General features: G+C 55.9%; 1 protein-coding gene across 3 annotated transcripts in view; it reads left to right on the top strand.

Annotated features, from left to right (window-relative positions):
- Zmiz1 (zinc finger MIZ-type containing 1) overlaps positions 1 to 23398 on the top strand; it is a 233118-nt gene extending 209720 nt beyond the window's left edge. The window contains exons 11-25 of one of the 3 annotated variants that reach the window (XM_004657993.2): positions 695 to 893; positions 1802 to 2092; positions 4661 to 4843; positions 7032 to 7109; positions 7529 to 7703; positions 8135 to 8276; positions 9724 to 9934; positions 10791 to 10896; positions 11424 to 11584; positions 12495 to 12562; positions 12858 to 12926; positions 13284 to 13528; positions 14612 to 14778; positions 18217 to 18474; positions 19804 to 23398. In XM_004657993.2, the coding sequence (XP_004658050.2) occupies positions 695 to 893; positions 1802 to 2092; positions 4661 to 4843; positions 7032 to 7109; positions 7529 to 7703; positions 8135 to 8276; positions 9724 to 9934; positions 10791 to 10896; positions 11424 to 11584; positions 12495 to 12562; positions 12858 to 12926; positions 13284 to 13528; positions 14612 to 14778; positions 18217 to 18474; positions 19804 to 19875 (2425 nt within the window). In that variant the 3' untranslated portion in view covers positions 19876 to 23398. The remainder of the gene's footprint in view (positions 1 to 694; positions 894 to 1801; positions 2093 to 4660; positions 4844 to 7031; positions 7110 to 7528; positions 7704 to 8134; positions 8277 to 9723; positions 9935 to 10790; positions 10897 to 11423; positions 11585 to 12494; positions 12563 to 12857; positions 12927 to 13283; positions 13529 to 14611; positions 14779 to 18216; positions 18475 to 19803) is intronic. The other 2 variants (XM_004657992.3, XM_045137145.1) reach the window with 2 other exon arrangements.
- Positions 23399 to 25020: the final 1622 nt, after the last annotated feature.

Below are 25020 nucleotides of genomic sequence, written 5' to 3' on the forward strand. Positions count from 1 at the left end.
GCGTGGGCGACCTTATGCTGGCCTCACCTTTGTGTGTCTGGCTTATGTGGGATCTGGAGAGTTGAACATGGGTCCTTAGCCTTCACAAGCAAGCGCCTTAACCATTTCTTCCAGCCCTCGTTTTTAAAAATATTTTATTTTTATTTATTTATTTGACAGAGAGACAGAGGGAGAGAGAGAGAGAGAATGGGCACACCACAAGGCTCCAGACACATGCGCCCCCTTGTGCATCTGGCTTATGTGGGTCCTGGGAATCGAACCTGGGTCCTTTGGCTTTGCAAACAAATGCCTTAACTGCTAAGCCATCCCTCCAGCCCTTTCTATTTATTTATTTATTTATTTATTTTATTTTATTTTATTTTATTTTATTTTATTTTATTTTATTTTGCAAGCAGAGAGAAACAGAGAAGAGAGACAGACACAGAGAGACTCTAGCCACTGCAAATGAACTTGAGATTCATACACCACTTTGTGCATCTGGCTTTATGTGGGTACTGGGGAATCAAACTCGGGTCATTAGGGTTTGCAGGCAGACACACCTCTGAGCCATCTCTTCAGCCCCTCCTGGGTGACGCTAGATCCTGTTAAGTTGACAGTATTGCCCGTTCCAGTCCAAGTACAACCCTGGCCCTCTTCATCCTTTCTGCACTTCACCTTGCCTCCGTTCTAACTCTTGCGTTCTTCTCTCCCACAGTTATCCTGGGGGTCCTAGTGCCCCCGCAGGCATGGGCATCCCTCCACATACCCGGCCTCCCGCTGACTTTACGCAGCCAGCGGCGGCCGCTGCAGCAGCTGCAGTAGCAGCCGCCGCCGCCACGGCCACAGCCACGGCTACGGCCACGGTGGCAGCCTTGCAGGAGACACAGAACAAGGATATAAACCAGTATGGACCGGTAAGGGTCCTCTTGTCCTGGTCTGGCCCTGCCTGGCACACTCTGGAGAAATCAGTTAGGTGTGGGTGCTTGTGGACCTCATGTGCTGGGAGAAGTGATGGAGCCAGAAGGTCCCGGGTTTCCTTAGAAGCTCCTGGAAGGGTGTGGGTGTGTGTGTGTGTGTGTGTGTGTGTGTGTGTATGTGTGTGTGTATGTGTGTGTTGGGTATGGCGGCTGGGTGAGGAAGGGGCATTTGGGTGCTGTGTTCTGTGTGGGTTGGTGGCTTGTGTGTGTATATGAGGAAGGAGGCACTGTTACTCCTCCACCCACCAAAGAGTGCGCTTGGTATCTAAGATGGCCTTGTTTGTAGCCACCCCCAAAGGGTTCTGCCCAGGCCCCAGCGCAGCTCCCCTGACCTCAGGAAAATGGGGTGGGGTGTGGGAAAGGAAACCTCATAGCCATGTAGGACAGAGGCGTGGTGCTGGATACTTGCTGGATTGAGGGTGTGTCTCCATTGGCCTTGAAGCAAGGGCAGGGCCAGGGCTTTCAGGAAAGGGCTTCAGCCTCCATCCTCATCCACCTCCCTTTCCTGTGTCCTCCCTGTGCCACCCGTCTCCACTCCCCCCTCTTCCCTATCCCCCTGCCTGCCTCCCGCCCTCCCTTGAAATGCTGCCTGTGCCTTGGAGTGACTGCTTCCCCTCCCCACCCGAACAAGCCCCAGCTGCACCTTTCCCGTGTGGCCTGCAGAGGGCAGCAGTGAGCCCCGGAAGACTGGGTCCTCTGGCAGCTGTTGGTCCCCAGCCGCAGCCACACGGCAAAGTAACCCCTTCCCCTTAGCCCCCCACCCCCACCCCCAGCAACCTTCCCTCCCTGCACTTTCAATGCATGTGGCATTTTATTCTTTTTTTTTTCTTCTTCTCCCGTTGAAGGTCTGTTCCTCTTTCCAGATGGGTCCCACCCAGGCGTATAACAGCCAATTCATGAACCAGCCCGGGCCTCGGGGGCCTGCCTCCATGGGGGGCAGCATGAATCCTGCCAGCATGGCAGCTGGCATGACTCCCTCGGGGATGAGCGGCCCTCCCATGGGCATGAACCAGCCCCGGCCACCCGGCATCAGCCCCTTTGGCACGCATGGGCAGAGGGTGCCCCAGCAGACCTACCCCGGCCCCCGGCCCCAGTCCCTCCCTATTCAGAGCATGAAGAGGCCGTACCCGGGAGAGGTGAGTGTGGCAACGCGTGGAGGAGGGGAAGAGGAGCTTAAGACCCAGGGGTTGTAGGAGGAGCCTTAGAAAGGACGAGATTGAAACGGGGTGTGGGAGCGCACACCTTTAATCCCAGCACTTGGGAGGCTGAGGTAGGAGGATCACCATTAGATCAAGGCCACCCTGAGACTATGTAGTGAGTTCCCGGTCAGCCTGGGCTAGAGTGAAACCCTACCTCAGAAAACCCAAAAAAGACAATCTGGACTCCAAGGCAAGATTTTGGGAGTCACAGTCTCTGTATGGGAAGAGACTGAGCAAGTCACACCACGTCAAGTCACAGGTTTTGTCATTTGAGGGCGATAAACTACAAGCTAAGCTCTAGGCTACCTAGGGGACAAGACTGTAGGATGTACTGGAGTTTTTGGCCCAAGGCAAGCCAGTATAACCAGGGTGAGCCAGGCCACTGTTCTCCTCTGTCCTGGCTCAGATGCTAGCTTGGTGACTTTGGGTGGTAAACTCCTAAGCCCTTGTCCTGGCTCTCCATCCCTCTCAGACCACTTCCTCCATCTGGTCCCGCCCAGCCCTCAGCTTAGGTTGTAGTGAGTGTCCATCCTGCAGAATGTTGAGCTCTCAGAGTGTTCCTTCCTGACAGGTCCCCTCAGCGTTGTCCCAGACTGGGGAGACTGTAAGTGAGGGGCTAGGCATGTCCTCAAACCCCGAGACAGCTGGCTCCATCCCTGACTTTCTACTGAATCAGGCACTGACTCGGGGAAGAGAATGCCAAGAACCGCGGGCCTCTGCCTTCTAGGCCTGACTGTCCTTGAGGGAGACCTTGAGCTGCTGACTGTACTGTCAGGTCTCAGCCCCCTCTGCCATGCACTTGGGGACGCAGGTCTGTGCTGAGCCAAGCCCCGGGCTGCCAGCACCGAGGGAAGCGGCTTGAAATGAGGCGGCTGTCGAGAGCGCCACCTCGACACTGAGGCCAAGCTCCCCTGAGAGCACTATTGCAATCAGCTCCACGTCCAAGCAGACGCAGCTTACGGGGGCAAAGGGCTTCGTTTCGGGCTGACAGAATCCAGGGGCGCGTCCGTCAGTGGTGGAAGAAGTGGGCTCCCTTTCATGGATCCCAGCCGAGAGAAACAACTGCAGTGTGAAGACACCACAGCCCCAGCTGCTCTGAACACAGCCAGCGGGGCTGGACTGCAGATCTGGCCCCAGACACCCCTTACGGCTAAACTCCAGGACTCAGCCCCAGTGGCACACGCATACCCCCCTCCAGCAAGGATCTGCCTGCTAGGGTTGAAGTTGCAGGTTCAACGTTCATGAAACGCCTGAGTCTATGAGGCCAGACATTCAAACCAACACAAGACCCCCCCCCCCAGGCTCCCACGGCTCCTACTAAAGGAGTCCTCGCCAGAGACTGTTGCGACTCCCAAGCTGTGAAATGTCACGTTGAGATGCTACATGGAGCAGGGGCTCTGGTCTGGGAGCTCTGGCTTCCTGTCTCTCTGCAGTGCCTCATCCCGTGTTTGATGGCAGAACTTTAGGGCAGACGAGTCTGGTCACCTAGTACTAGCCAGATGCCTGGAGCATCTGGTGGTACCTACAGTGGGAGTCGTGGAAAGTTCTTGAGTTCAGTGTCTACCAGGCACTGGAACACCATCACCTACTGAGCACAGAGAACAAGAAACCCTTGGGCTGGAGAGATGGCTTAGCGGTTAAGGTGGTTGCCTATGAAGCCTAAGGACCCAGGTTTGATTACCCAGTACCCACACAAGACAGATGCACAAGGTGGTGGGTGTGTCTGGAATTCGTTTGCAGTGGCCGGAGGCCCTGGCGTGCCTATTCTATCTGCCTCTTTCTGTCTCTTTCCCAAGTAAATAAGTAAATTTTAAAAACAAAGAAGGAGGAAAACCCTTTGACATGGAGCGTCTGCAGACAAGAAAGGAGCCCCGGACTCCACGGGATGTCATGCACTGGGTGTATAGGCTGCAGGTGGTGCTGAGTCATCTGCTATTCCAGAAAAGGAAAGTGGAAGGAGACGGCCCTGCATCTTCTCCGAGGCCCCCTCCGGGGAAGGCTTGCTTTGTGCCCTTCTCCTGCATCTGTATAACTGGCAGGTTGACAGTGGCCCAAACTGAACAAGAGGTTTATGTTCAGTGTGGAGGATGAGGACAGTGGCCCCCAGGCAGGCTGTGTATTGCAAGGCCTTGGGAAGCACTTCCCATAACCTGCGTCTTCCTGATACTTGGCAGCACACAGCGGGGAACGTGATCTTGAGGCGAGCACCTGGAGACACACGGGGGAACTTCAGAACTGAGCCCCCCGTAAGGCATGGCTGAGAAATTCTGAACGCCCTTGGAGTTCCGAGGGCTCGGGCTTCTGGGAGAGTAGCTTCGTGGCGAGGCGGCCCGCGGCTTCTGGCATCTTCTGGCTCCGTCTCCCCTGTTGCAGATGGAGATGCCATTTTCTGGGTAGAAGAGAGCAGGGCCAAGGAAAAGAGCTGGGCACAGTCCTGGCATTGAAGTGAGCTGTTTGAGTGCCTTCCATTGGTGACCTTGCCCTGTCTTTTCTCTGCCCCTACAGCCCAACTATGGAAACCAGCAATATGGACCAAGCGGCCAGTTCCCCGCCCAGCCAGGCCAGTACCCCACCCCCAACCCTCCAAGGCCACTCACCTCTCCCAGCTATCCCGGGCAGAGGATGCCGAGCCAGCCCAGCACCGGGCAGTACCCGCCCCCCACGGTCAACATGGGGCAGTATTATAAGGTAGGTCCCACCCTGACGGCACTCCGGGCCTCGCTGTTGGCACCTATACCCTCACCCCAGCATGCTGTGTGCTCTGCAAGGACACCAAGGGGCAGGGGTCATTTCTGCTTGCTCCTGGGAGCTTAGAGCTACGTATCCGTCGCCGGGAGAGGCGGCTCAGTGGTTAAGGTGCTTGCCTGCAAAGCCTAATGACCCAAATTCAATTCCCCAATACCCGTGTAATGCCAGATGCACAAAGTGGAGCATGTATCTGGAGTTCATTCACAGTGGCTCAATGCCCTGGCATGCTCATTTCCTTCCTTCCTTCCTTCCTCCCTCCCTTCCTTCCTTCCTTTCCTCTCTCTTCTGGGCTTGGTGGTGCATGTCCTTAATCCCAGCACCCAAGAGGCCAAAGTAAGAGGATTGCTATGAGTTTGAGGCTAGAGTGAGATTCTACCTCAAAAACAAAAGAACTATTGATACAGCTGTAATAAACCTATTTTTAAAAACATTTTTTTTTTCATTTATTTTCAAGCAGAGAATGGGAGAGTGAATGGGCATACCAGGGACTTTTGCTCCTGCAAACGAATTCCAGATACCTCCACCACTTTGTGAATGAATCTAGCTTTCTGTGGGTACTGGGGAATTGAACCCTGGCTGGCAGGCTTTGTAAGCAAGTGCCTGTAACTGCTGAGCCATCTCCCCAGCCCAAATCTACTTTTAAAAGAATATATTATTTATTTATTTATTGGACAGAGAAAGATGGAGAGAGAGAATGGGCATGTCAGGGCTTCAAACTCCAGATGCTGTGTCTCCTTGTGCATCTGGCTGACGTGGGTCCTGGGGAATCGAACCTGGGTCCTTTGGCTTTGCAGGCAAATGCCTTAACCGCTAATCCATTCCTCCAGCCCCCAAATCTACTTTTTAAACCTGAGTTTGTGTGCATGGTACTTACTGGCGCTGTGTCGCACCTGGTCACTGAACAACTGTCCATAGTTCACAGAGGTAATTGCACCTTACCCGTCTGCCTCTGTCAGGTTTTTGAGTTGCTCCTAATTTTTACTTAAAAAAAAAAAGGGCTGGAAAGATGGCTTAGCTATTAAGGTGTTTACCTGAGAAACCTAAGGACCAAGGTTCAATTCCCCAGTACCCATGTAAGCCAGATGCACATGGTGGCACATGCCCATTGTCTCTCTCTCTCTCTCATAAATAAAAAAAGATAATAAAAAATAAGTTATGGCCAGACATGCTGTAGTGACTCATGCCTTTAATTCCAGTACTCAGGAGGCAGAGGTAGAGGTGTGAATTTGAGGCCAGCCTGAGACCACATAGTAAATTCCAAGTCAGCCGGGGCTAGAGGAAGACCCTAGGTTAAAAAAAAAAAAAGGCTGGGTAAATTGCTTAGTAGTTAGGTTATTTGCCCACAAAGCCTAAGGAGTCTGGTTCGATTCCCCAGGACCCACGCAAGCCAGATGCACAGGGGACGCAGGCATCTGGAGTTCATTTGCAGGGTGGCTGGAGGCCCTGGTGGCACTGTTGTTTTTCTATCTGCCTGTCTCTCGCTCTCAAAATTAAAAATTAAAAAAATTTAAGTTACGTATTTATTTGTGTGGGGGTGTGTGCACACACACATGGCCAGGGTCTCTTGCCACTGCAAATGAACCCCCCTGATATGCGTGCCAGTTTTTGCATCCAGTTTTACGTGGGTGCTGGGGAATCAAACCCAGAGCCAACCGACTTTGTAAGTAAGCACTCAGAACTGCTTGCTGAGTGAGCCATCTCCTCCAGCCCTGCGCTCTTTCACTTTTGAAATGATACCCTTAAGTGCCTGTGAGCTTCTAGCCTTTTCCTCAGCATTATTTCTGCACACGTTCTGAGGGCGGGAGAAAACCCTTCACCAGCTTACACAGCCTTGCCACAGATCCATTCCCGCTTACACTGGGGTTTGCCGTCTTCGCTCCAGTTTCAGCACACTGCCTGTGGCTATTTTGGAGGCCTCTGTTAAAATAATAGCTACAGCTTTACAGGGAGATAGTTTCCCTAAAGGATGTCCTACCTGCCCCCCACCCAGCTCTGCCACTTCACATGGTGACCCTAGAGGCACCTCATCAGAACCCACTCCCCCCGCCCCAGACTCCGATCTTAGAGGGGTAAGGCCTAGGATCTTCTGCCCTCCACTCACCTCCGCCCCACCTGTCTCTTTCAACAGCCAGAACAGTTTAATGGACAAAACAACACCTTCTCGGGAAGCAACTACAGTAACTATAACCAAGGGAGTGTCAACAGGGTAAGCGCCACGTTGTTCTTAGGAAGTCTACCCCTCCCTTGGGCAAGTCGTTAGGCTTGAAGGAAACCCTTCTCCTGCACCAGCGTCTCTGGACGTTTGCGGAGAGGGTCCGTGGTTGGGGGGCTACAGTTCGTAGGCATGTAGCTTAGAAAGTCTCTCGCATGCCGAGCCTCGGTGCCCCCTCGGTCAGCTATCTTTAGCCCTGATTCCAATGAATGATGGAGGTCCTCTTCAGTGCCGCCTGATTTCCAAGGGCAGCCAGGCGCCAAGGAGAGAGCGGGGGGTGGGGGGGCGGGCTGGGGAGAGTAGCCTTCCTTGGGAGGGTAGGACTTTGGAATGGGCAGGGTACTATGTCTATAACCATGAGCCCTTGCACCCCTATAACTCCATCACCTATTTCTGGTTTCTTTTTCCTCCAGCCTCCCAGGCCGGTTCCTGTGGCCAATTACCCCCACTCGCCTGTTCCAGGAAACCCCACGCCTCCCATGACCCCTGGGAGCAGCATCCCCCCTTACCTGTCCCCTAGCCAAGATGTCAAGCCACCCTTCCCACCTGACATCAAGCCAAATATGAGCGCTCTGCCACCGCCCCCAGGTGAGGACCCTACACTGTCTCCCCCACCAGTCAGCCTCACCCAGGGGCCCCCAGCAGAAAGGGACACGGGATTTGGAAAGCGGGCTGTCTGCGGTGGGGGTTATACAGGAAGGCTGAGAGGCAGGAAGGACATTTTGGAGTAGGAGCTTGGCTGCTCATGGCCCTCCCCGTCCCCTCCACAAGGAAGAGCTGGCAGCCAGTGGGAAAAGAGGGAATGTGCGGGGGCTGAGCCGAGTGAGTTCTCATGGGTGCACCGCTGTGCACATACGCACATGGTCATGGCACGGGTTCTGTGGTCCTCGGCCCGCATCCGTATCCCTCGGGGATGCTAGCTGGAATAGCGTCCTGCGAGCGAGTTCCCACCGCAGCCCCCAAGACCTGTGGTGACTGGTGGGTGGCCAGTATCTCACCGGGTCCCTGTCCTTGCCCAGCCAACCACAACGACGAGCTGCGGCTCACGTTCCCCGTGCGGGATGGTGTGGTGCTGGAACCCTTCCGCCTGGAGCACAACCTGGCCGTCAGCAACCACGTGTTCCACCTGCGGCCCACGGTCCATCAGACGTTGATGTGGAGGTGAGGGGGACCAGCCCAGATGCCGGCAGCAGCTTCCTGTCACACATCACTGACGGGGTCCTTCCCTGTGTGGGGAGCTGGGGGTGTCCCCCCAGGGGAGCCTGCAGGCCGGGAGCCGCTAGTACCCTGGTCCTGAATATCAGAGGGTCTCTGTAGAGAACAAGGTGGCTGGCTGAGCCCTAAAGGCTGAGGAGAAGGGAGCCTAGGTGAGGCCCTGAGTGAGTTTCAAGAAGCAGAATGTGCCGGGTGTGGTGATGCACGCCATTAATCCCAGCACTCGGGAGGCAGAGGTAGGAGGATCACCGTGAGTTCGAGGCCACCCTGAGACTACACAGTGAATTCCAGGTCAGCCTGAGCCAGAGTGAGACCCTACCTCGAAAAACCAAGAAAAAAGAAAGAAGCAGAACATGGTTGATGTGGCCAGAACCATGAGGAAACTACGGGGACAGCAGAGCTGGGCCAGGCAGGCTTGGCAGGCTCTGCAGATTGTAAGGGGCTGACCACCTGCAGAGCTGCCACCTACCCGTGGGAACATGCTAGGGAGCAGAGCCTGGAGGTCCCTCCTGGACCAAGCAACTGTCTGCGTGACCTGCTAAAGTCTTAGAGCAGGCACTTCTCTTGTCTTTGACATAAGAGGAAATTGAGGCTGAGCAAGTACATTAATTAAGGGTGTGAAGCCTCACAGACAGCAACGGGCAGGGCTGAGACTTGAACCAGGGCCTCTAGGATGCCAGAACCACCGTGTGGTATGCGATCCTTTCCCCTTGATCTATTGGGCAAAGCCCACCCCATGCCTGAGACTAGAGTGCCACAGCTACCCAGTGAGCAACCTGGGCGCTGGAGGTGGGTGTTTGGTCTGGGCGCATGCACAAGGGAGAGAGGGATTGTGTGTGTGTGTGTGTGTGTGTGTGTATGCATGCACATGCTTTGGGCACTCAGTGGACTGCCTAGTGAGCTGGCTGGGTGTTCAGAATACACTCGCTGGAATGCCCAGGCAGGTGGCCCAAGGCCTCAGGCCCATGACAGACTTGGGCCAGTGGTATTCTTTGCCTCTGCCCCTGGCCAGGAGTGCTGATCCTGCCACCACGTGCAACTGACCGCAGTTAGCGTCACACACTGACCGGCCTTGTTGAATAGTGCCTGCCCTTTTGTGTGGCTCTGTCTAAGGCAACAGCAGTCACCCTTGGGTGGGCGTGGGAGGGGTTGGTGACAGAAGACAGTAGCCAGGGCTGTGGGTACAGCTGGAATGGCGACAGTATGTGGAAATGACAGGCGTGTGGGGTGTTAGGATGGGTTTTGACGAGATGTGGGAAGGTAGAATCTCTAGGGTGTGAGAGAAGCGGGTGTGTGGGGGGGGAGTGAGTCAGGGGAAGGGGCTGCACGTAGCCAGGGGTGGGGGTCCCCAGGAAGCCCAAGGGTGATGGTGTCCATCCCACCCCTTCCCCAGATCTGACCTGGAGTTACAGTTCAAGTGCTACCACCATGAGGACCGGCAGATGAACACCAACTGGCCCGCCTCGGTGCAGGTCAGCGTCAACGCCACGCCCCTCACCATCGAGCGCGGCGACAACAAGACCTCCCACAAACCCCTGCACCTCAAGCACGTGTGTCAGCCCGGCCGCAACACCATCCAGATCACCGTCACCGCCTGCTGCTGCGTGAGTAGAGTGGGCGGGACCGGGTCTCCGGGGCCTCTCCTGAGTCCGCAGTCACGTCCCGGGGGAGCCGGGGGAGCCGTACTCCCCCAGGCCCCGTGAGCTCCAAAGTGGTCCACGCTGTCGTGTCCTGGCCTCGCAACCTGCCGTTTGCCCTCCACACATCTCTGCTCGATCTCTTCCATGTCCCTGCAGGCACCTCTCTGGCGTTGGCCAGGTCAAAACTTTGGCCTCTCGCCTCATTTGCATAAGTCATTCATAGTCTCGCCCCCTTTATTTCCCAGACCCCCGTCTCCACGAAATGTGGAGAGTGCAAGCGTATGTGTGCGTACCTCCAACGTACGACCCACTGATATGGGTGTGGGGGGGGGGACCCATCAGAGTTCTCCTATTTCTGGAAATCAGGGATTGAGACACAGGGCTTTTTTGGGAATTTAAACGGAACCAAATCGTCTGCCCCATTCTCTGGAAGACCCTGGTAAGCAGAGGAGACAGAGACCACAGAGATAGGGATCGTGGAACAAGGACGCTGTTTGAGGCTGCGTAATTGTCAGCATGAAGCAGTCCTTCCTTGAGGACGGACCACAGGGGAGGCGGGAGGCAAGCCGGGCTCCGGTCTTGATACCTGCACCTCGTGTAGGAAGAAGTGAGTGTCAGCGTCTACGTTGTTGGCCTAGGGCAGAGAGAGCCATCCCAGACAAGCCTCTTGATCCCGGGACTCATCTTGGCTTGTCAACATTTCTCTCCCCAGGTCTTAGGGGGCCCCCCCTCTCTCCTAAAGAGACATCAGTGCGATTGAGGGGTCCTTTGGGTATGGGGCTCCCGGGCGGGGCCTGAGCCGGTTCTCCTTTCTCGACAGTCCCACCTCTTCGTGCTGCAGCTGGTGCACCGGCCGTCCGTGCGCTCCGTCCTGCAGGGCCTGCTCAAGAAGCGCCTGCTGCCCGCCGAGCATTGCATCACGAAAAGTGAGTCCCGGGAGGGAGCAGGCCGTGAGGGGTGATCACGCCCAGGGTGCCAAGCGTGCCATGCCCCGCCTCTTCCGCCTCTGATTCCTCTCCTTCGCTTGGCCGCCTCCAGCCCTTGGGCACCACCAGGCCGTCACTGGTTTCCATTCCCGTACTCGCAGAGCTCATTGCAAAAGTGCCCGGGGGGGGGGGGGGGTGACTGACCCAGTTAGATCAGAGGAGACAAGAGCCAGCCCACGTTTCTGCGAGCTTTGCGTCAAGCCAAAGACCCTGCTCCTCACGAAAGCCGAGGCCTCTCTTCTGTAGACACTGGGAATATTCCTGGGTCCTTCCTCATGGACACGGCCCCGCACACGTCGCACGTGGGGCCTGTAGTTCAAAGTGCAGAGAACGAGCTCCACGTTAGACCCTTCCCAGTTTTGAGGAGTCAGGGAAGAACCAGGGCATGTTTAAGAGCGCGTGCAGCCCCGCACCCTCAGCAGGACACCCCACCTTCCTCTTACCCGCCTGCGCCTCCTGCCCCACAGTCAAGCGGAATTTCAGCAGCGTGGCCGCTTCCTCGGGCAACACAACCCTCAACGGGGAGGACGGTGTCGAGCAGACAGCCATCAAGGTGTCTCTGAAGTGCCCAATCACATTCCGGCGCATCCAGCTGCCTGCTCGAGGCCACGATTGCAAACACGTCCAGGTGAGTGGTCGCGGGAAGTACACCCCTGAGACACGCTGCCTGGAGGTGGCAAGGGGGCGGGGGGCAGAGGCGCCAACAGGGCCAGTCCCTTATCCTGAAGGATGTGGTGGCCGCCAACAGCTGGGGGTAGTGGCTCTCTCACTCTTCCTTTTTCCTGGGTTTTCTGAGTTAGACAGTCTTTCCATGATGGATATCAGAGACCAGAAGAAAGTTCCAGACACCATAGCTGGTTGGTGGCTTGAGAGCTAACTGCCTGTTGTGTCCAGGACTTCAGGGTCGAGCTGTGGAGTGAGCGAGTGGCTCGGTCCAAGCTGGCTCTGACCACTCTGTGAAAATCATAGACACCCCAGGCTAGGAGCGACCCTTTCATTGTGTGTGGACTGCCCAGGCCTGAGGAGTCTAAGGAACTATCTTGCCAGAACCTGGGTGTGAAGCATGACCAGGGTTTGGGGGGGGGGTGTACCACCTGCACCCCACCATAAAGCACAGCTTGTCCTGAGGGTTACATAGAGGACAGGGCTCCGGAGCGTGGGAGCATCACAGGTGATATGATCGCTTTATCTGACCAGACTGATGGACTTGATCAGCTCTTCCCTGGGCTAGACTAGAAGGACTCCCAGGGTCCATGCGGCCCTTGACCTCATTAAGAGGCTTTTATGAGTTGAAGACAGGGTCAGCTAGAGAACGGGGGACCAGGAGGTCTTTCCGAAGGACAGGGAGATGGTGGATGTGCTGTGTGAAGGCATCAGACAGTCGGCGGGGCTGGTCCACCCCGTTAGCAGCAGAGGGGAGTGGGGTGGGTGGCACCTCCCTCCCTAGGGATGAGTTCCTCCTGAGGCTCCCGTGGCATGGTGAGGCACGTTCTTTTCAGTCCCAGTCTCACCCATCTTGTCTGTGTGTCTCTCTGCAGTGCTTTGACCTGGAGTCCTATTTGCAGCTGAATTGCGAGCGAGGAACCTGGAGGTGTCCTGTGTGCAAGTGAGTGACTCCACCTGCCGAAGGCAATAGCCCCTCGGGCCTCCTCTTGGGGTTTCAGCCAATTTACGTGCTACAGAGCCCCAACTCCGCGGGGAGGCACGGGGGGGGGGGGGGCTCCGGGGGCCTCTTGAGCTGTGGTTTCGAGTTGCGCTGCCACTGCCTTAGAGCTGCCCTTTCAGTTCCTCCGGTGTCCCAGCGGCAGAGGGCGGATCTCACTGCCAGTGGAGGGATCCTGTGCTGGGCCCCACCCCCTTGCCTCCAGGAACACAGGCTCAAACCTTGTTTTCCTTTTCAGTAAAACTGCGCTGCTCGAGGGCCTGGAGGTGGATCAGTACATGTGGGGGATCCTGAACGCCATCCAACAGTAAGTTGGGCCCCGGTGAGGTGCGCAGGGTGCACACTGGGTGAGAGGAGAGAAAGTCGGTCCGTCTGCAGCTTGCTCCAGACCCCCTGAACCCCCGCCCCCAGTAGGTCTCTGGGAGGGAGGCCTAATGGCTCCGGGCCCAGCCACTTGGTTCTACGAGCCTCAGTCTCCCCCTCGTCTCCAACAGAGATGTAAACACCCCGCCAGCACTTGGTCCTGTGCTCAGTGGTGACATGGGAGGAGGGCTTCTGCATTGCTGTGTATGGGGGGGGGCGGGGGGGGCAGGGGAGGGAGCAGTTCTTGTCTTCAGAACCAGCCACCCAAGATCTTCAGCTCTGTCCTCGCTGCTCCCCCTAGCTCCGAGTTCGAAGAGGTCACCATCGACCCCACGTGCAGCTGGCGTCCAGTGCCTATCAAGTCAGACCTCCACATCAAGGATGACCCCGACGGCATCCCCTCCAAGCGCTTCAAGACCATGAGCCCCAGCCAGATGATCATGCCCAACGTCATGGAGATGATCGCGGCCCTGGGCCCCGGCCCGTCTCCTTATCCACTCCCGCCGCCCCCCGGGGGTACCAACTCCAATGACTACAGCAGCCAAGGTGGGTGGTGCTGGGGCAGGGAGGGAGGGAGGGATTTCTGTGCAGGTGGGAGCAGGTGCAAGAGGGGAGGGGGATGAGGCAGAGTGAATACGCCTCCAAAGCAGTCCCCGAGTCACTGGACTGGGGGGTGGGTAGGGAGACGGTGTCCCCAAGCCCAGGGGCTTCAGAACCCATTCCACTAGGTTATACAGCTGCCACGTCTCCCAGTGTCTTCTATTAGCATTCCTGTCCCTCCTTACTTTTTTTTTTTTACTCCTTACATTCCCGGCTCTTACTTTGTTGGCCATGACTTCACACTTCACTCCCGCTGCCTGCCACTTGGTGCCTCAAAAACGTCCCACCTTCATTTATAGCCAGTGTTTGGCACATTCTCCTGTTTCTGTTGTCCACTCTACGTGGGCCAGGGGGTCATGTCCACCCTCTGCTCATGTCTTCATTTTCCCTGCCATCGTGGAGCTGAGCTTTCCCCTCAAGTCTGTAAGCCAAAATAAATCCTTCCCCCCTCAAAAAAAAAAAAAAAATCCCACCTTCAAATAGACGGTGGTGGTGCCCACACCGTTATCTCTAATCTTAAGTCTCTAAGGCACCCTGGTGACGAGTGGGCCAGAAACACTAGCCCACTAGCTAGAATCCCACAAGGGGCCCAACACCCCAACCCTTTGAGCTTCATAACCAGCATGTGCGACAGAGCTCAGTGGCTATAGCGGCCGGGCAGCCATCCTCTGTCAGCCTGGTGCAGGTTTATTTAAACGGGGTGCAGCAACATCTGGGCCTGGGACAGCCGTTAGGAAGTGCAGCCCCAAGTGAAAAGAGCCCGACAGCTCTAGTTATTGACCTGCAGGAGCTGGCCCATCGCCTTCCTCCTGTCCCTCGCCTGCCTTTTTCTGTAGCAGTAAAGCACCATACACCGAGGTGCCCTCACCCAGGGGATGCGGGCACTGCTGTTCAGGCATGTAGCCGGAAGCAAAGGCTACAAAAGCCACTGCCTGCCTCAGAGAAGGGGAAGCCCTTTGTTCCCTGGCGGCGGCCCCGTTCCCTGTGGGCTGACCCCACTCGCCATGTGCCTTCTCTTTCCTTCCCCAGGCAACAGCTATCAGGGCCATGGCAATTTCGACTTCCCGCATGGGAACCCTGGAGGGACGTCCATGAACGACTTCATGCACGGGCCCCCCCAGCTCTCCCACCCTCCGGACATGCCTAACAACATGGCCGCCCTCGAGAAGCCCCTCAGCCACTCCATGCAGGAAACTGTAAGTGCCCCCTCCTTGTGCCCCCCACCCCCACCACCTCACCACCAGACCCTGTTCCCAACCTCTGCCTAGGGCTGTCTGGAGCAAAGAGCTCTGTGGGACTTTCACACTCTGGGTAACTCTGGCTCTCTCTTCAGCAACGGAGAAAGCTAAGAATCAGGCCTGGTTATTTAGAATGGACTTACCCTGCAGTCAGAGGCCTGGCGAGTCACTTGGCATCTGTGGAGTTTGGCCGTTCCATCTAGGATTGGACGCTGCGGGGACGAGAGAGCTCCAGGCTGCTTGCTGCTTGCACACACAGGCAACATACACATGTGCACACGGGACACACACCACCCCAGCCCTGTTTGTAATAGTACACTGACTCGTGGTGTTATTCCAGTTGCTGGGCATTTGTTCCCATTCCCAGGCACTTAGCCCCTGAGGGTCTAAATCTTTTTCTTCTTCGTTTTTTTTTTTAACTTTTATTTATTTGAGAGAGAGAGAATGGGCACACTAGGGCCTCCAGCCACTGCAAATAAACTACAGACACATGCGCCCCCTTGTGCATCTGGCTTACGTGGGTTCTGGGGAGTCGAACGGAGGTCCTTTGGTTTTGCAGGCAAACGCCTTAACCACTAAGCTATCTCTCCAGCCCTGGGTCTAAATCTTTAGGGTCTTAACCACCCTCCTGCAAAAAGAGATCTCGTAGCCAGGCGTGGTGGCACACGCCTTTAATCCCAGCACTCGGGAGGCAGAGGTAGGAGGATCGCCATAAGTTCAAGGCCACCCTGAGACTCCATAGTGAATTCCAGGTCAGCCTGGGCCAGAGTGAGACCCTACCTCGAAAAACCAAAAAAAAAAAAAGAGAGAGAGAGAGAGATCTCAGGAATCTCCCGAAGTCTTGTGCCATCTCCCGCTGGGGAAGGGAACGCTATTCTGGACAAGACGTCCAATGTGAGCCACAGGTCTGACCGCCCTTCAGAGCTGTCCTCCTGTGAATACTAGATTGTTCTGCTCTATTTAGCAACTGCTTCCTGAGTCAGGCTGGGGGTGAAGGTAAACAAGACACCCTGGGCCTTGTGCCCACAAAACACACCTGGAGGGGGTGGAGCAGCTACTGACGTTTGGGGAGACAGAGATCCAAGGGCTGAGATGTTTATCTGTGACCCTAATCATGCTGGTCTCTCCCATCGGGAGAGGAGGGCACTGCTAAGGAGCTCACCAGGCCAGAGGGAGGAGCCAGGCGCTCTCCAGTGCCTGACGGGTCACGAAAGTCCTCTCATCTTCGGTCACATGGCCTGGGAAACAAATGGGGTCACACATCCCTGATTCTCAAGAATTCATATTAACTCAGTCCTTAACTTTCAGAGGCTTCCTCAGCCCCTGCAGACTCCCCAGGACCTCAGCAGTCCATGGACAGGCAACACCCACATGATCCTACACATGTACTAGACACCCCAAGGCTCCCGGGGGACGGCCGGGGCAGAGGCACCGATGTCCTCTTTCCAGACCTCCCGCCGCCTCATTCACCTTGTCGCTTGGGCTCCTATGTGGGGCAGCCTGCACCGCAGTCAGCCCCAGAGCTCTTCCAGAGTGCTCCCCACGTGTCCTCTGCCCTTCCTCAGTCCTCACCTCTCACCGGCAGGCAACCAGACCCAGAGATGCCTCTGTACCAGGTCAGGAGTGCACTCCTAGGTCAACTCCAAGTGCACCTGCTGCCCGGAGGCAGTCTGGCCCCGGCTGAGCAGGTGCCCAGGAAGGCTCCTGTGCACACCTGGACGGGCCAGAAGGCTCAAGCCAGAAACTGATGTGCCCAAGGGCTTGTCCCACACCAGACAGTAGCGGGGCTCAGAGCACGTGCCCCGAGACAGTCCAGCTCGCGGCAAGGTCACGGGGACGGTTGTGTCTGAACATCCCTCCTCTGCACCGCTCTCGGGACTGCGAAACCCCTCCATGCCCCACCAGGACGGGCACGGTGGGGCATCGGCTGCTCTGGAGCTTTGTGGGAGCCTCCAGTTACCTTTTCACTGACAGCTGTGTGGTCTTCCCCTCCAGCCTCATCCTCATGTCCTGCCACACGTGGGTTTCCTGGAGTCCCCACTCCGTGCTCTTGGGCGCCTCCCCCCCTCCTCCGCCCCACTCAGGACCTAGTCCGAAAGAGCATTCCTTAGGTTGTCAGTGCCACAGTCAGGTGGTGCCCTGAACTCTGGGAAAGGAAGGATGCTCCTGAACTCCATCCAGCCAGAGGCTAGCCCTCTCACAACAGGCCCAGGGAAGCACTTTTAGTAGAAACAGGAAAAGGAACTGGGGTGTGGGGAAGACCCAAGAATTAGCATGGCTGGCATTGACCAACTCGCCAAGGAAGAACCTAGAAATGGATTCTCTGTGGCCAATGAGGGTGGGCAGAAGCAAGGGAGACCGCAGACCAGGGAGACATTGGGCCACCAGGTTATTGGCACCGTGTAAGTGGTGCTGGGGACCCTGCTGGGGTGCGCCGAGCTCACACCAGGTCGCCTCCAGGTCTTCCACTCCAGGGGACCTACTTGGAACAGCAGTTAGATTCACAAGGCCCTTGTACATTGCACCTAAAGGCCCTTGCACCCACCTGCCCACTCAAGACTGCTTCTTAACTGCAAATCGATGGGTATACGTCGCACAGTGTACCTGTTAAAATCAGCCCTTATCCTAGCCTCAGTAAGGCACCCTTGTGATGAACCGTCAGGAGCAGCCCCTGTATCCTTGGGAACATGGAGGTACCTTGTACCCCAGCACCTCAGCTTGAAACCCGTCGCTAAGGTGGCATGGGCCCGGAGGAAGGGATTGGCAGTGGCCTGGTTACTCAGGTCCCTCTCTGCTTTTGCCCTGTGACATTAGCCGAGTTCCATCTTGGGAGGCGGGCAGGACACCTCATCTCCTTCCCAGCCTTATCCCTGGCCCACTTGGGGTTGCGGGGGGTGGGGAGGTGTCGCAGTGCCGCTACTAAGCTGCACGCCTGCCCGTGCTGTGCCCGCGTCTGCTCTGTGCCAACCTGGTCCATGGCGAGGCCTACACCATGCTGCCAGCAGTTGCCCACCTCCCCCAGAATCGCGCCCATGTTGCTTTTCCATCATGCCCTCCTCGCTGTTGTTTGTTGTGGTTGACGGTGTTGGGGGGGCGGGTGCTCTGGGGACCGGGTCAGGTTCAGAGGCCCCCCACCCTCCACAGCCACCCTGGTTGGCGAGTTTCTGGAGTTGGATGGTTGTTTTGTTTTTTTGTTTTTTTTTTTTAGTTTTTGTTTGTTTGTTTATCTCTCCTCTCCGCCCCCTCCCCCAACTCAGAACCATCCTGCTTCGTGAGGGGTGCTTTGTTTGGGGTCCGTTACTCCCTAGTTTGTTTGGTTTTCATTTTCTCCAGGCATCTCGTCGCTGTGCCTTGTCACCTCACCTCTCTTTTCTCCTGCTCTCTCCTCCTCCACAGATGCCCCACGCTGGCAGTTCTGACCAGCCCCATCCCTCCATACAACAAGGTTTGCACGTACCACACCCCAGCAGCCAGGCAGGGCCTCCATTACATCACAGTGGGGCTCCTCCTCCTCCTTCCCAGCCTCCCCGGCAGCCGCCACAGGCCGCTCCCAGCAGCCATCCACACAGCGACCTGACCTTTAACCCTTCCTCAGCCTTAGAGGGTCAGGCCGGAGCGCAGGGAGCATCCGACATGCCGGAGCCTTCACTGGATGTAAGTTGGGGTCACCACACACCTCGGCCTGGGACCAGGCCTGGCACTGGGACCTGCCCAAGAGCAGGGGCGGGTACTGAGGGCTCAAGGCCCCGGGTGGAGAGGTGGGTGGGTGGCGGTGGGTACCCCCCCCCCAGCCAGTCTCCTCTGCTTCCAACATCAGGAAGCCCTACTGTCGGGGTGTCACCAAGGGCCCTCCCTGCCTCACCCATTAGCCCCTTGGCCACAAGTCAGCTCTCCAGGTCTCCCCTACCTTGCAATCAAGGTCCTTATAGGGTTCCCCAGGTCAGGGCTTTGGAGACAGAGCAGGAGGGCGCCTGTCCTTCCCTCACCCCCTTTACCCCCATACCAAGCTTGCTGTTTCTGTGTCTCCCCCTCTGGCCCGCGCATGGGGGGCTGCCGGGTAGTGCCTCCATCGTCTCGCTGGTCTCGTCTGCTGTAGTTTTCTTGTTCATGTGTTCTCATCCCCGCTTCCGCTTGCTCCATCGCTCACTCCTAGAGGCCCCTATGTGGGGTGATAAAAGATGTGTGGGGGGGGTCATGAGGATCAACTTCAGGGCACACTCGGGGAGGGGGCCACAGGTCAGAATGGGTTCAGGAGGGGTGTCCACCCTGAGGCCGCAGTGGTCTGGAAAAGGCTGGGTCACAGAAAGGCTGGGACTGGATCCCGTACGTTCCTCAGAGGATGGGGGCTGTGGTCAGCCCCCACTGCTAGCGTGGGGACTCCTGGCCCTGCTGGAACCCTTCACGGCCACAGCGTCAGAGACTAGCCCTGACGGAGGACTGGCCGGCTTCAGCCACTCGATTTCTCAGCCATCTCACTGCCCCCAGGTTGTACAAGTAGGGTGCACTTGCTTTCAGGAGTCCGGTCCCCAACCCACGTGACATGCAGACACCACGGGTATTGTGTAGGGGAGACACAGGTGCACAGGAATGGACGGTCCTGCCAGCCAGGCGCACCGGGGGTTCTCAGAGGGGTCCAGGCCTGTGGCTTCTGCGAGGATCTCCCAGCCTTCCCACAGCCTGCCTCGTGCTCACGTGTGGAGCCGGGCCACCTGCAACGGGGCTGGCGTTGGTGTGCGAGAGGGGTCAGCGTGGCTCAGGTGGTCTGCTGATGGTGGGCCGAGAGGCCTGCTGTCCCCCAGCTTGAGATACACCCGGGCGTGTCTGCCCCCCAGGCAGGGTGCGGTGGTCCGGATGGATCTGGGGACATCTGACAAGCCCGCGCTCTCAGCGCTGCTCGATGTCCCCCTCTGGGCTAAGGAAGGGAAGTGTGAGCCTTCCTCCGCGCCCCCAGCCCCCTGACATGGACCGCTTCTTCTCTTGTAGCTCCTGCCAGAACTCACAAACCCTGACGAGCTCCTCTCCTACCTGGACCCCCCCCGACCTTCCAAGCAATAGCAACGATGACCTCCTATCTCTCTTTGAGAACAACTGAAGGCCACCCTCCCTCGGGGCCCTCCCTCCCCTCTCTGCCTCCAACCCCATCTGTCCCCACATACTTTTTCTCCCAGGAGTCCGTGCTCAGACCTCCCTTCGCCCTGACCACAGGCTGGGGTCTGGGCAGGACACACTGGGACAGGAAGGCTGTGTGGGTCTGCCGCCTTGTCTGCCTGAATGCCCGTAGACCCCTGGACTGGGGTCCACACCCAGAGCAGGCTTGAAGATCCCCCCCTCCTCCCCGCCCCCGGGGAAGAAGACCTTGGTTGAGAGGAGCCTGGCCCACGGGCCCAGCGAGAGACACCCAGTGGCGGCCGTAGGGTCCCCTCTGTGAGCGCTGACTCCAGATGACGTTTCAGTGCAGTGCCCCCAAAGTTCTTCCATTTTGTTTCTGAACCATAGCCCTGCCTCCCACCCAGAGCCTCCTTGAAGTGACTGGAGCCTGAGGGAAGTACCCCTCACCCACCCAGGGCCAGGGTGAGGGTCCAGCTTGGAGCAGTGGTGACGGCTGGCAGCAGTGAGAGAAGACTGCCCCCCTCCACCCACAGAAAAGCACAAACCTCTGGGGGAAAAAGAAAAAGAAAAAAAAGCAACCACCCCTCAGGGCCAAGGGTCGTGGCTTTGGCCTCTGGCCTCTAAGGCAAGATGCCCTGAAAGCAACTCTGAGAAAAAGCAGAGAAGAGACGAGATGCTGTCTGTGTCTGCCAGGGCCAGCCACTGGCCCGAGGACGGCCCGCGAGGCCTCGGAGAGACCTGGGCTCAGACCGGGGAGAGGGGGCAGGGAACACATTGACAAGAGCGCCCTCCACTGCGGTGTGCCCTCAGCCGGGGCTCTGGGGAGATGCCAGCCGCAGCCCCAACGGGAACAGCCAAGGCCTTGAGCGCCACGCCACAGCAACTCCTTGCTTTGTAAAACAGTGGAAAGCCCCGAAGTCACCTGGAAGAAAGGAACTGTTGCACTCGGGCAAGCAAGCAAGCAAGCCACTTCCCCTCCGCGGCCTCTCCCCCTCCTCCTCCGAGACTGTTCCATGGGGCACCACTTCCCCCTGGGTCCTAGCCGGGTCCAGCCAGCAGTCGGGGTGCATAGAGGAGAGGTTGGTGGTGGGGGCAGGGAGTCGCACAGGTGGTACGGGCACATCCTCGTCTCTCCAGCTCTCAGTCCGGTCTGGCTGGTTCTGTGTTCAAGGCTGCCCCTGGCACCAGCCCAGGCATTTCTTCCTACGTGCCCCAGGATGCCCTGGCAGGCAGCCCCAGCCGGTGGTTCTGTTTTCCTGTCCTTCTACCGGTCAGAAGCCCGCCCCACACTCCTGCTCACCCAGCAAGAGCCGCCTCTGGCCTTTCACTCCATCTGGCTTCGTGTCCCCTGTAGACTGGTCCTCTGCCTTCCTCATCTGCTCTCTTCCAGGCTGGTCTGTGTCCCCTGAGCCAGTGGCCTGTGGCGATACTACTGTTCAGTCACTTGGGTCCGCGTCTGTAGATTCTCTGCTCCTTCCCCGCTGCTGCCACCCGTCCACTGTCAGTGTCCTTGGTCACCATCGGTTGCCCAGCATTCTTCTGTAGATTGTACCAGAAAGGTGACACCCCCCCCCTCGCATTCCCCCCGCCCCCAGCTGTGGACTTGCAGTCACCTTAACAAACGGCACAAGGTTTTCTGTAGGGAAGCGGCCACCGCCCCTTTTGTCCTGTCGTCAGAGGTTTTTTCAGAACAGCGTGTTGTTCGGTATGCAAATCAATTATTTTAAGAATCGCTTTTGTAAATATCTTTGTGAATATTTTAGTATCGTCTTTGATAATATCCAACATTTTCATGACCTGGATATAGCCTTTGCTGGTGTGTTTTTAAAATACCTTGACTCAACGACAAAAACCGAGTCCTTTTATAAAAAAAAAATACACAAAAAACAAAACAAAACACAACAAAGAAAAACAAAAAAAAAAAAAAAAGCGCAACCAGGGCTATTTGTATAAAGGAGGGACAAACAGAATGGGTGTCTATGCCGGGAGTGGAGAGACCAGGCAGCCCCCCCACCCGTCAGCTGGTGGGGACAAGACTTGGTCAGGTAGCACGTGGCTGTCCCTGCCCAGTTCCCGCAGCCTGGCACACTTCAGACTGACAGATGCCTTCAGTAAAAGTTCCTGCTTCCTGCCGAGATACTGTGCCCCAGAAAGGCCTGGGGTCCCTGCTGGTTCTTGTCACAATGTGCCCAAGTTCCCTTCACAGAATGACCCACAGGTTTTTCATGCAGAGGGTCCAGAGCGCCCCGCCCCCCCGTAGCTCGGGTTCCAGACACGTCTCCTGCCATCTATGGGCTCCCTTCCAAGCAAGCACCCACCCGCTGGCGCGTTCACCGTAGAGCCTGACGCCCACGCTCTGGGAACGTTCCAGAGCTGATCCACAGTGTGAGGGAGGTGCAGAGACATTCGGGGCTGGAGCCGTCCCTAAGCAGTGGCAGGCCTGAGCTTGGGAAAGATCCTTCCCCAACACTCTCAGACAACAACTTGGAGCCATAAGTAACACTCAATAAAAAAAAAAAAAAAAGACAAAAAAAGAAAAAGGCCTCTCAGCAAGTCACTTTCCCATGACAAGGATCCACCCACCCATAGGCAGGTGTCTGCCAACTCAACAAGATGGGCTGGGAACCAGTGGGCAGGTGGGAAGGGCCCCACACAGGCAATCACTCCCATCTTCTTGGTTTTGAAGCTTTATATATGTCTCATGTTCCCTGTAGCCATTTTATTTTTAAAGAAATCCCTGATACTTTCTCCCTAATGGAAACCCTGACCCCTGCCACCTAGAGAGCTAGCTATAGGTCTGCTCCCAATGGGCCTCGGGCCTGACCCGTCCAGACAGGGCAGTGTAAGCTGCAGAGACTCAAGGGACGTGTGTACATATGTAAATGAGAAACAGACATGTCAACATACATTCATTTCTCTTGGAATGTGTAATGTTTTTATTTTAATGAAACAAAACAACAAAAGCTTGGAACTCCTCCATCTTAACGTGGAAAAACTAGACCCTGTTAGCGTTCGTGAGTCCACATTTGTCTCGCTCATGTAATATACTCTGACCCTGTGTGGAAAGGCATTTCTGTTCTGTTTTCGTTTTTATTTTACCTACATGTACTATTTAGCCTCCGTATACTTAGTCCCGCCACCTGTGTATTTTTAGGGTGCTATGGAAACCATGAAAAGAAACGGGGATTTCAGAAGAAAATTGTAACCAAATTCATACTTTGTATAATTTTTGATATCATGATCCCAGGTGATTCACACGTACACACATTAACACCCACACGTGCAGCCTGAAGTGACTCCCACGGAAACCGCCATTGTCTCTGTACATCGTATGTACAATGCAATCATTTCATACTTTAAAAGTGGTCAGAAAACTAATTGTGATTTCTAGTCTTGCAAAGCTGTATGTAGTTAGATGATGTGACCTCTAATATTTATCTAATAAATATGTATTCAGATGAAACCTGTATATTAGGTGTTCATGTGGTTATTTTGTATTTAAAGATCAAATTATTTGACTATTGCTAGACATTTCTATACTCTGTTGTAACACTGAGTTATCTCATTTGCTCATGTTAATTTTTTTCTAAATAAATTGACAAAAATGAAGGTTTTTTGGCGAGTTAGCTGTTTTGTGGATGTTAAGGAATGGCCTGAAGGATTTTGCTTTGGTTGTTAAACCACCACCACTGTCCGTTCTGTCAGTCCGCACATACACACCACACAGACAGTGGAGGGGTTTGGGTGTTGTCCTGAAAGAATCCTGCCCTGATGTCTCCGAATAAGACCCTGGGACTCACCTGGGGCAGTTAAGTGATCAATTCCCTAAGCCCAGTCTCCAGCAGACCCTGCTCTGGGCTGTGGGGCAAGAGGGGGGCACAAGTGGAGGGGTCTGTGGGCTGTGGTCAGATGTGGGATGTTAATGGGCAGGGTTAGGGGCCTCAGGCCACGCGTGACTCTGTGTGTCAAATGACGGCCCATCGCTGAGTCTCTTATGGACTAAGAACCAGGAGCTTGCTCCTGTTTAGTGTCCCAAAGCATTCTAGGAATGAAGACATGGGGGAGGGGAGCCAGGCTTCATCAGTGTGGATAGCTACTCTTCCAGCAGGCTGCTCTCCCTGTCTCTGGCCACATACGCAGCCAGCACCCCAGCCCTGCACCCCACTCAGGGAACTTGGGTTTGCCTCATGACTGCACTTTCCAGAGAGTTCTGCCTTGGCTGGTCCTACCTAGGCCATAGTTCTAACCAGCCTTCCAGCCTAGCCCCTGGCTGACACTACTTCCAGGGCTCCAGTGTAAGCTTGTGGGATGTGGGTCTCCCTGTCAGAGTCCAGTGGCCATCTCTATACTTCCTCCTTCAGCCTGACCACTATGCAATAAGGGAAAGAAAAAAAAAAAAAAAAACAGCATGGCAATCTTGGCTCTCCCTCAGCAAGGGCACCAATGGTGTCTGGCAGGCAGGGTTCCTAGGTAGATCCACCAATGTGAATCAAGTGTGATGTGATCCAGAAAAGAGACAGACCTGAGTGTGGGGGTGGGGTGGGGGATGCATGGAGGCCAATCATGCCGAGTCACAAGGGTGCTGCCTGAAGGAACTGTCTAATTTGGGGGAATAGAAAGGTGAGGGAAGGATTTAATTTACATTAATGATAGATTCCCCATCACCGCCAAGCTGTAGGCACTGGCCTCTGCCAGCATCACTCAGCCGCCTGAGGGAACATCAAGAAAGCATCCTGGAGCCGGGCGTGGTGGCACACGCCTTTAATCCCAGCACTTGGGAGGCAGAGGTAAGAGGATCGCCATGAGTTCGAGGCCACCCTGAGACTCCATAGTGAATGCCAGGTCAGCCTGGGCTAGAGTGAGACCTACCTCGGAAAAAAAAAAAAGAAAAGAAAAAGAAAGCATCCTGCGATGTGGGGAGAGGGCATTGCTGCTCCTCCATTGCCTTAGATCACTGACTTCAGGGAGATTAGAATTCAGTGCATCAGGGCCTGGTCAGAACGGATTACAAAGGTAGAAAACAACAGGATGGGATGCTGAGGAGGTAGCTGTCAGTCAAGCCCTTGCCTTGCAAGTGTGAGGACCAGAGTA

This window comes from Jaculus jaculus, chromosome 18, assembly GCF_020740685.1.
Source record: "Jaculus jaculus isolate mJacJac1 chromosome 18, mJacJac1.mat.Y.cur, whole genome shotgun sequence".
Taxonomy (NCBI): Eukaryota; Metazoa; Chordata; class Mammalia; order Rodentia; family Dipodidae; genus Jaculus; species Jaculus jaculus.